Source organism: Osmia bicornis, chromosome 2 (assembly GCF_907164935.1).
Source record: "Osmia bicornis bicornis chromosome 2, iOsmBic2.1, whole genome shotgun sequence".
NCBI classification, from domain to species: domain Eukaryota; kingdom Metazoa; phylum Arthropoda; class Insecta; order Hymenoptera; family Megachilidae; genus Osmia; species Osmia bicornis.
The window spans coordinates 1,550,791-1,561,881 of record NC_060217.1 but is presented as its reverse complement, the minus strand read 5'-3'; the positions used below and the strand labels follow the sequence as shown (position 1 = coordinate 1,561,881).

General features: G+C 29.4%; 1 protein-coding gene across 2 annotated transcripts in view; it reads left to right on the top strand.

The window, feature by feature from the left end:
• Positions 1-250: 250 nt before the first annotated feature.
• Positions 251-11,091, top strand: part of LOC114876207 — a 34,519-nt gene continuing 23,678 nt past the window's right edge. The window contains exons 1-2 of one of the 2 annotated variants that reach the window (XM_029187431.2): positions 251-531; positions 4,180-4,536. In XM_029187431.2, the coding sequence (XP_029043264.1) occupies positions 500-531; positions 4,180-4,536 (389 nt within the window). In that variant the 5' untranslated portion in view covers positions 251-499. The remainder of the gene's footprint in view (positions 532-4,179; positions 4,537-11,091) is intronic. The other variant, XM_029187432.2, reaches the window with a different exon arrangement.

Here is an 11,091-nt window from a genome sequence, read left to right as displayed (position 1 = left end):
GTTGAACAATTTAAATAAATCTTCTAATTATTTTGTATGAAACATCCGTTTCAAGTGGCGCGCTTGAATCGATGAATTTAATTTGATACAGAAAATTCCAAAGACAACAAAAAAGCGTAAATGTCAAGCAAGAAATTATAATCAAAGACAACTGACAGATTAGAGACACGCGTAAGTTCGCTAAAGTCGAAGCTTGTTGTCAAACTTAAACACTGTTTCAGTATTTACAAGTAAGTTTCGTTTCAGATGTCGATTAGTTAGACACGATGTTGCATTCTCTCTAACAGTAACAGCAAACGTGAATGGTGTAATACATATTCTTAATTTGCATTTATTTTTAACACCATGACCATCAATTTATAATTGAGATAAATCTGATTTAATTTTATAAGTTTAAGACGAAGCAAGTGTTGAATAGATCATTACAGTGCATTTATATCAGTTTTCAATATAATTTAAAAGAAGATTTGGAAACATTTTATCATTCGACGAAAAAATCATGAAAATGATGAACCTAAAACAATTATACAGGTAAGTCTTATTGGTGAAATCAAATTATTTGATGTTTTTGTTGTGAAAATAATATCTATGGATAGACTGGATTGATTATCAATTTCAGCAGTGGTAATGTAGTTAAATATATTTTATGAAATCAATTGATAGATATCCCATTAAAAATAAATACTCGTCTAATTAATTTAATTAATCGTGGATTGAATTATTAACTCTTAAGTCTAAAATTATTTTGACATTTATGAAAAATTAATTCGTTTTCTAAGTTCACACTGAATTGGCAGTCAATATGTAATTGCAGAAAAAATGTTACATTTCGTCAGATTATAAACTGTGTGTTTAAGCATCTTGTGTAATTTTTATATTAATTTAGACAATTGAATAGATTATTATTACAATATGAAATTTGATACTGCAAAAATTGTCACTTATTTAATACTTAATTGTTTCTAAAACTTTCAAAGCTGAGATATAACATTTCAAAGTTTTTAAAAACAATTTGAATTATACTGGCAATGAAAAGCAAAATATCAGCAAGTGCAATGAAATATTATTCATAATTTGCAGATTTTTTAAATACAAACTTCGACCTTTGTACGTTTCGAAAAATTATCTTTCCTTTATATTTCAACCGATAGTTACGCAATTTCCACGTCATTTCCTATTATAATTTTCACATTTGTCTAGTTTCACACTTCCAACTTTAACCCTTCCCCCAAAAATAGGTAATTTTGATTAAGAAGCAATTAATGGAACTGAGTACTTCTTTTGACATTAATCGATACATTTTATCTTTCATTAACAAAAGCAGTAAGGTACTTGAGTCGAAAGTTAGTTAGTTCAAAAAAAATTGTTTTAGGGAGAGACAGGGAGAGCCTAGTAGTCTTTCCCTAAGATATCTTTTGAACTAATCAATTTTCGACCCAAATGCCTTAACACTTTTTTGTGAGTAATAAAAAGACGCTTCGATTATAAAGACATATAAAGAAGCTAAGACAAATTTTAAGAGATAATTCTGGGATTCAAAATAAGACAAAATAGCATTCACACCTTTGTTTCTTACGTTAGTCGAGTAAAAAGCACCTAAAACCGGCAATCTTCATAGCACCGACGGATTGAACATCGTGTCAGTAGGGGTGTGTACAGTCATTTCCAACAATTATTGAATACTACATAGAAGCTTACCACGTGCTATTCTGTTCTTCGGTGCTGCAGTATGTAATGTGACGTGCGAATAATTGATAATCTCGTATTAATTTTAGTGAATATGGCGTGCGTTATAACATTTCCTCCAAGATTAAAGAACAAAGAGTTTTATGCCGGGCAACAATTTGTCAGCACCTTATATCAAATTGTAACAAAAAGAAATATAATACATGTAGTAAGCTTCTTTTATCAATGACTGTTGGCTGTGGCTGTGCAGGCCTCTACTGACACGACGCGACGTTCAATCGTAGGTGCTGTGAGGATTGTCTGTTTTAGGCGCTTTTTACACCAAAAGCGTAAACGCTTTTTTGTCATCCTTGATTTTCGTCTTATTTTAACCCTTCGAATTACCTCTTCCTTATATAGTTCTACTAAAAGAAAAAAAAAATGAAATTAACCTTGAAATCTTTGACATACATCCTCTTCCAGTATTAATACACACATAAAGTGATGCTCCAGTCAACAGTTCTTAATTTTTCTATATTCGGCTATTTTGGAGTTATAGCATGCATGGGGCATATTGGGGTCCACCCAAAAATCCAGAAACCCAAAATCCCGACAGTCCAAAATCCCGACAGGCCACCGTGTTAATCACGTCGTCCGAATTTTGGGATATTACCATGACAATTTCAGATATAAACAAAAAACAGAACATCCCCTTCGAGTTGAATAGTAACATATTAAATTCGTCTTGCTGACTGGGGGGCTCCGCCCCATTTTTAATATAAGGAAATAATAAACACAATTTACGAAGTAACATATTTATTGATATTGATTTTGGGTGTCGGGATTTTGAGCTGTCGGGATTTTGGACTGTCGGGATTTTGGACTGTCGGGATTTTGGGTGCCACCGGGCATATTGTATATATATGTATGCAGAAGAGCTCGGAAATGAATTATTAATTTTAAAAACTGAACATATTATAATCAACCCCTTATAATTACACCTACACGTGAGATAATATAGAAATACAAAGTAATTAGTACCAAATACCAGAAAAGTAAAAATATTTAAAAAATAATAATAAAACTAGCTATATTATAGAAAGTTTATTAGCCAAATTTTAATCGTCGTTTTGCAGTTACCGATCATGCATGATATGCATCATAACTAAAGGATTAATAATTCTGTCCCAACGAAAAGTGCCTACATATAATAAAATAGAATTAATATAAAATCCTACAAATGTAAAAATGTTAAAAATGAAATGAAATTATATAATGGAAAATTAATTCATTAAATTTTAATAATCAACTTGAAACTACCAATTTATAAGCAGCACATACATAAAAAAATTATAACTTCTGTAATATGGAATTAGTGCCTATAACGTCTTAGAAGCGCTAAAGTATTAAAGAAAAAAATAGAACGAAATTAAATTAACACGTTGAACGCCACAGTGAAATTGGACATTTTTTGTGAGACGTATTAAAGCTCTAATTACTAAGAATAGTAATAATTAATTTTCAAATTTCAAATTTCAAGCTTTCTACTTGTTATTTCACATTATTTGTACCATAGCAATATTACTTAAAATAATGTTTTTCTATCGTTTTCTTTTAATTAATCAGGCGTGTGTAAATTGCGGAGCCGGCCACTGGTGCCCCCCATGGCGTTCAACGTGTTAAATAATAAAATTATTATTTGTCAAATTTTTATAATTGACTTGCAACTGCCGACCCATATTACGGTCGAACCTCGATAATTCGAAAACTTCTATAAGACAAATATTATATTTTCTTTATTCCCTTCCACTCCATTATAAGAACCTCTATAACTCGCAATAAAGCTTCCGTTAATTTGAATCATTTATGTATTTTACCTTTACAACTCGAATTTAGGAAACAAAGTAAAATCACAGCTTATTTTTAATAATAAAAGGAAATATTTCAAAGTATAAAATTAATCTTACAATAATGTTTATACATGGAGGTATACAATACATACCTAAGTTGTATATTTAGTTATAGGTATACAATCAACAATAATTGGCCTCTGAATTTGCCTTTTGTTTACAACTTTACAAGTCGAAATGATCATACAAACCCTCTGTAAGTTGCACTTTTGTTTTCTGAGCACGATGCACCTGTGTTAAACTCAATAAGCTGAAACCTCCAGAATTCGAAAATTTGTTCCCTTACCTCGAGATCCCCTAGTGTATAAATAACATACATTAATCATTAAAATATTAATCGCCCTTCTGCTATCTCTTCTGTTACCAAACGCGTGTACATTACGGCTGAAATCGTAAGAATATTAAAAAGGCAACAAAATTATCGATAAAATGCTCAGTCATCAAATTTTAAAAATTAATCTAACAGTAATAGATGATTTTTCGATCGAAGGATCTAATCCTCAATCATATAATATTCATCCAAAACCCACTATAATGATTTATTATATTAATAGAGACGCAATATTTGACTCGGTTGATTTACCCTTGATTCGTTCGTTCGAAGGAACAAGTCGCAAGGATACCGAAGATTCGACCAGGATATCGGTAGTGGGGATCGATCGACGATCGTACCACGGTTAGAATTCGAAGCGAACGGCGAACGGTCGGTCAGTCGTGTTGTCAGAAGTGTCAGAAGGAAGTGTCGCGGCGACACGAACGTACGTCAGGCCGGCGTCGTCAGTCGTGGAAAAGAAGCGGATCGGCACGATCCGCACGCGTCGTCGCGCAGTAAACTCCTGATCGCAGTGTTCCTCGGCATCGCGGTGTTCACCTGTCATCTTATCGATTCTTATCTACGAGCGGTCTACCGATGCGCCACGTGCGCGATGGGCATGATGGGAATGTTCAAGTGGCTTAGAAAGTAAGTGTTTTCTTTTTTGTTTTGTTTCATTGTTGTTCTTCTTCTTTTCGTTTATTTTCCTCTTTAACCCTTTTAATGATACTGACACCTATAGATATTCAATTATAAGATAACGTCGATTTTAAGTTTTCTGTACATATTTCGAAACAAGCGAAAATTAGAAGAGTCCTAGAAGCTAATTTCTGAAAATTTTTGAAACGTAAAATACTGATTTTGTTTTCTACTGGACTCCGAATTCTTGTTCAAGAATACGTTGCGAACGATTCTTTGTTCACTGATTTTCTGTTTTCTTTTTCATTTGGGTTTTGAAGATTTCAGTTAGATTTTGTATACAACGACATGCGTGGTCTAAAGTCATATTGTTTTATTTTATTAGAAAAAAAAAGTATTCTAGAATGGAGAAATTTTCAAATGAACGTTACCAACGAATGTATAATTACCTGTTTAGCTTTTATAAATACAACTTCTATCTTTCCGTTTGACAATGTATATATAATTGTTTTGTCAATGTCACAGTTAAAAATTTATTACCTACAATGTGCTTTCCGAGTTTAAATCTTCTACAACGGAAGGTTCAACACATGAAAAGTGACAGGTGCCACAAATTTGACGATATGATGGACATTTTTATATTATTTTGTGTTAAGAGCAGTCAAATAACCGTTACAGTTTAAGCAGGGAACATTTTAAAAATTAAAAATTTATTTTCTTTATTTAATGGTTAAATTAGAGTTTTAAAGTTAATGTTGTTAATTATTATAAATTTATAGTTTAAAAATTTGAGTAACCTAATGTTTATCAGTAGTTAAGTTTACATCGATTCTGTATTAGAATTCTATTATTAGAATATATATCTATTAATTATCATTGAAAAAGAGGTTGGCATAAATAAGTTAAGGACGAGAGGATAATACATATGTATGTACTTTATATGAATATCTGATGGTCGAATTAAAAGCTTGTTGATAGCCGAAAAGTTAATATTGTTAATATTACCAATTAATTACTGATCATTAATTAATAACAATCGTTACTTCGATTATTATACAATTGATTTAATTTTGAATGAACTGAGGAAAATTTCTGAAAATAAAGAAGTTCTAACTAACGAAAATAAACGCGTTGATAAGAAGAATTATCATGTATTATGGAAAGTACTGATAACTTTTTTTGTTGTAACGCTGCACTTAAGAACTGACTTGAGTAAAATAAATAGAAAAGATAACCAACATCAACTTCCTATCAAATATTAGAAGCTTGCTGAAAATGAAGACAATTTAATAAATTTAATGTTATGCATGGGTCTACCCCAAAATCCCGACACCCGAAATCCCGACAGCCCAAAATCCCGACAGCCCAAAATCCCGACAAGCCACCGTATTAATCACGTCGTCCGAATTTTGGGATATTACCATGACAATTTCAGATATAAACAAAAAACAGAACATCCCCCTCGAGTTGAACAGTAACATATTAAATTCGTCTTGCTGACTGGGGGGCTCTGCCCCCCAGACCCCCCTGTATACTACGCTAACTAATACCAATACCCATTTTTAATATAAGGAAATAATAAATACAATTTACGAAGTAACATATTTATTGGTATTGATTTTGGGCTGTCGGGATTGTGGGTGTCGGGATTTTGGGTTTCGGGATTTTGGGTGCCACCGGTTATGCATATATTTACTATCGAATAAAAATATCGTGGATTCTATATTGGTAAATTTATAATTAGAAACATATAAATTTTTTCTGAATAGCTGTGATAATGTTAGTAGCTACACAGACTGACATTATTATCTTACACAGCGGTTTGTTTGCTGACAATAATATTTTCGACGATCAGTTTAATGATGAACCTCGTACATGTGACTTTTTATTTTTTACACACAAGATTCACCGGTTTATATAGATTCTTTTTTTTCCTCTTAACGGTAATGATTGAAAGGTTACATCGTGTACGTGACGTTTCTTTGCAACTACAAATACAATTAAATGTTAATTTATTTACATAAAAATGTGTATCTTCTTCGAAGTATACATATTGGAAACATGTAATCATAACAAAACAGTTTTGTAATTACTATAAAAAGAAGGACACGTACCTACTTACAATGTGCACGATAATTACGAGTGTAAAGACCGAAGGAGAACTAATTAATTAATCTTTAAAGGTACACTTCCCCTTTTGGTTTAAAGTATCATGATTCAGAATTTTTGATATATGGTAATTCTTGTAATTCAAACTATTCTATTATTTTTGTATACTTTAGACATTAAAATTTATCAGAAGAAGTGAAAAAAGTAGACTAAATAAATATGTACCTACTTTTAAAATAATTATTGATATGGTTTATAAAATATTTTTAAATATTTTTTCTAAAGATTTTCTAATTATTACTGCAATACTGTGAAAAATAATTTTTACCATTTATACGAGATCTTTATTGATTTTTTCTAAAGTTTTGCTATATATTACGTTTCTTCTACAAAGTTTTGAAATTTAAAAGTTAGAAGATAATTATTTCTAACTAAATACATAGACATTAACGATCATGCTGGTTGATTTTTTTGCAATATAATCGTATGGTAAACTGGTGACACGATAAAATTTCTAAAACTATAATCAAATAGATACAGAACGATAAGCAACGTTTGCCTCTAACGAAAAGTGTTAATAATTTAAGAAAAAAATTACAACTAGCTAGAAAAGAATTCATGATTAGATGTGTCAAAGATATTAGAGACGCGATGATGAACACATGTGTGACTTTCACGACGTGCTACCACATTAAAGTGTAGAATATTAATTAGAACATTAAGTGGAATAAACCTAAGTCGCATATAAAACAGAATCAGAAGTAGATTAAATGGCTGAATATTTTAAAAAGAGAAGAATATCGTTGAGCACAGGTAGAACTTTTCCCTGTGAAATGTTAACTAATAAAAAGAAAAAAGGTTTATAATTATAGTTCTCTTTAAATAATTTTATTTATTTTTTAAATAATAATTAAAAAATAATTCTTAAATAGTACAAAATTTAAAAAATACAGTATTTTGTCTTTATATTTCTTGAATAGCTGTCAAAATCATTGTTCCAGTTATTCTTTAAAAAATCAATCTTTTGAAATAGCAATTTCTATTTTCTTGAATTTTCAATATAATTCTAGAATGATTCTTTTAATTTTCTAGAAGAAAAATTTATATTGTTCGAATAACTATTTGGCTATTACAACATGAATTACTGTTTACATAAAGAATAGAATATCGCTAGCAAACATAAACTAATAAAACTCCAACTGTCGAGTTGTTAATGTCCCAGTTGCTATTACATACATACGTGTGTTTATAAAGGCTGCTTTTAAAGAACTTCGTAATTACTGTCAACACTCGTTATAGTCGATAGATTCATGACCCCCATAACGGTAGCCAGCTAATTTTCAAACAAAGAACGATTCAAAATGTTTTATTTATCAAAATATGCTTAATTATATTAACGATAAGAATTAAAATTCTGTATTGCACCATAAACACGTTATAACATTCTTATATATATTGCTTTTCCTATAATATTGACTTTTAGCTAAAGAGTTTTCTTATTTTCGTCAGTAGATGACATTTAACTTTCTTTTGTTTCAACAAATGCATACAGACCTCAGAAATGTACATTTAAATGCATTTTATTGAAAATAAGGTGAAGATTAGTAAAGTTTGTTACGTGTTATAAAAGATTAAAAATGAGAGATAAGAAGCCTTATTTTCACTAAAATATACCTATTCCCGGAAGAGTTTTTGAGAAATAAAGTGGGTAATTTTTTGAAAATGATAGAAGATAGAGAAAATAATGATCATTGTATTCTATAATAAAGTTTAAGCGAAAAAATTGCGATTTTAATTGCTTGCGCGTTACTTCTGATTGCAAGTGCGTTGACCGATCTCGATGAAATTATCAAGATACATATAACTTACCTAAATCTGCAAAATTTATGTAATTTGAAAATTTAGTTAATTTAAATCTTCATTACAAGCTTAGATAAAAAAGTGTCCTCCATTAGGTACTTTTTTCACGATTCCGACAAATTGTAACTTTTTAAAACAATAAAGACATGGTATCTAGTAAACTAATTCTTCTAGCTACTCAAAAAAAAAAACTCTAGTTGTTTGGTCTGTTTTTAAAAAAGTTATTTTGGTTTAAAAAGTGTACGCTCAATTTAAAATTTTAAAATTACTTATTGAACACTTCCAGTAGATTTTATTTAAAATTGCAGATGTGAAATAATGATAGGTTCTAATGTAAAAGTGCTTGTATCCATTTAGATTTCAAATGACGCAAAAATATTTAAAAATGAGCAAACATATCTATGGAAGGTTTGATTAAATAAAACTTCAGTATTCGTTAACGATAGATTTGGAGGATTTTAATTAAAATCTATTTCAGAGAGATAATAACCGTTGCGAACAGTAAATATACACAGAATCAACCTTCAAAATAGACACAAATTCGTGTTACGATGGTACGTCAGTGTCGTGATTATTCCTCCGATACATGTGAAACAATTCGAATTCTCTTGATTTGATATTTCTATTTCAAATAATGGAATGGATGAACTACTTTTGCTCATTTTTCATTCATCAAGTGCTTAATAACATAATCTCTGTAATCATTCGTGGAACGCGTTAAATCTAGCAAGAGAACGTGTAAATAAATACTGACTAAAATTAAAATTTCTTAATGGAGTTATTAATTAAAGAACGAAGGAATTTTTATAACAATTTTGTTAAGAAAAATTTTACAACTGTAAAAACAAGATTAAAACATGTTAAACTTAAAATAATAAACAGTTATTAAATAATTACTGTATAATTAATATGATTCATATATGACTATATTAATAAATATATAAAAGCAAAACAAAGAAAAATTATTTCTTGTAACGATTTCTCAACAAATTTTTGTGATTCTAATTAGGCAAGAAATGTAATTACCGAAGAAAATAAGATTATATTAAATGTACAAAATATTTCTATATATTTGAAGTAAAGATTTTTTTCAAGTCATAAAAGTTTGAATTTTTTTCATTTTCAACAGTTTCCAATTTATAAAAAGAGTGAGAAAATATTCAAATCTAAAGTATTATGATAATTACAAAGGTGTAGTGAAAACAAATTTAAGATGTAGAAATTAACTCGGTGCCTTTGATATTATATCTTCTTATATAATTACTATTTTGAAATTGAATATTTTCTTGCGCTTCTGTGTATTTAAAAAGTATTCAATAATTAAAGTTATCATGTCTTCTTAAAAATAAATCTTCAATTAAAAAAAGAAAGAAAGGCTATACCTAATAGTTTGATTGTAACACAAGAGTTAATTAGTTAATTATTACTTTCGTATCAAATTTTTCCTCAAAAAATATGCAATCTGATATGTTAAGGCACTGTTTAATTTCCTGTGATTTTACCGAAGGATTCACCCAAAAAATAAAAAAGATAAAAGAGAAAAGAATAATTATTTCAAGTACAACGGTATATTTTTTTAACTCTCGGGTTCGCACTATTATTATAGGATAAACAGGAAACAGTGTTCAGCAAAGTGAGACACCTCATTGTTCGTTATACTAGTGACAAACGAACAGGCATTTCTTTCATTGCACTCTAACAATACGTATGATAATAACTGCAGTTGCTAAACGCATCACGTGTGTCACACTTATTAGAATTGTTCCATCTGCATTCAAATAATAAAATGATCCACTTTTATGTAATGTTGGATCAGTGAAATCATATCAACGGGACAGTTTATATTTAATATTTAACATTTTGGAAATGAATAGGCATAGCTACTATTTCAATACACTTAGAAATGAAAATCAACTTATCTTTTATATATTTTTATGTACAGTTGCCCTTACACAAAATATTGTAAATTAAATTAATTTTCATTTTTTAATAATCAATTCAATTTATTATTATAGTATAATACATATTCCGCCTGAAAATGAATCCGATAGTTTATTAGAATCGGAATCAATAATAAATTAACAAAATTATACAACGTTCGGTAATTATAAATATTCAGTATAGAGATTAAGATTTAGAAAGCATTTCTTAAAACAATGAAAGTACAGAGTAAAAGAACGAACTCATCAATACTTGTTTTGCATACGAATGTAATAATAGGAGAAGCTGTCGTTAGTCTACATTTCGCATCGTCTAATCGAACGGTGAATACAGCAATTAAACGTACGAACATGTCGGTACTTTCACCAAAAATCTTTACAATTGAACCTTTTGATATCAAATAAATTTTACTACAACAGTTTCACAACCAGTTCCCAAATATTTCACGCGTGATCAGTGATCTCCCATTACCGGAAATTGTAAAACAAAAGAGAAGGAAGTGGGATAGTCCTTAAAATATTTCTATTATTGTAAATAGATAAAATAATAGTCAAGAGGAATTTATTATAAGGTTCATTTTACCTTCACTTGAAATGAAAATTAATTAAGAAAAAGGAAACTGTTGATATCACGTAAAATATCATTTGTTTTATA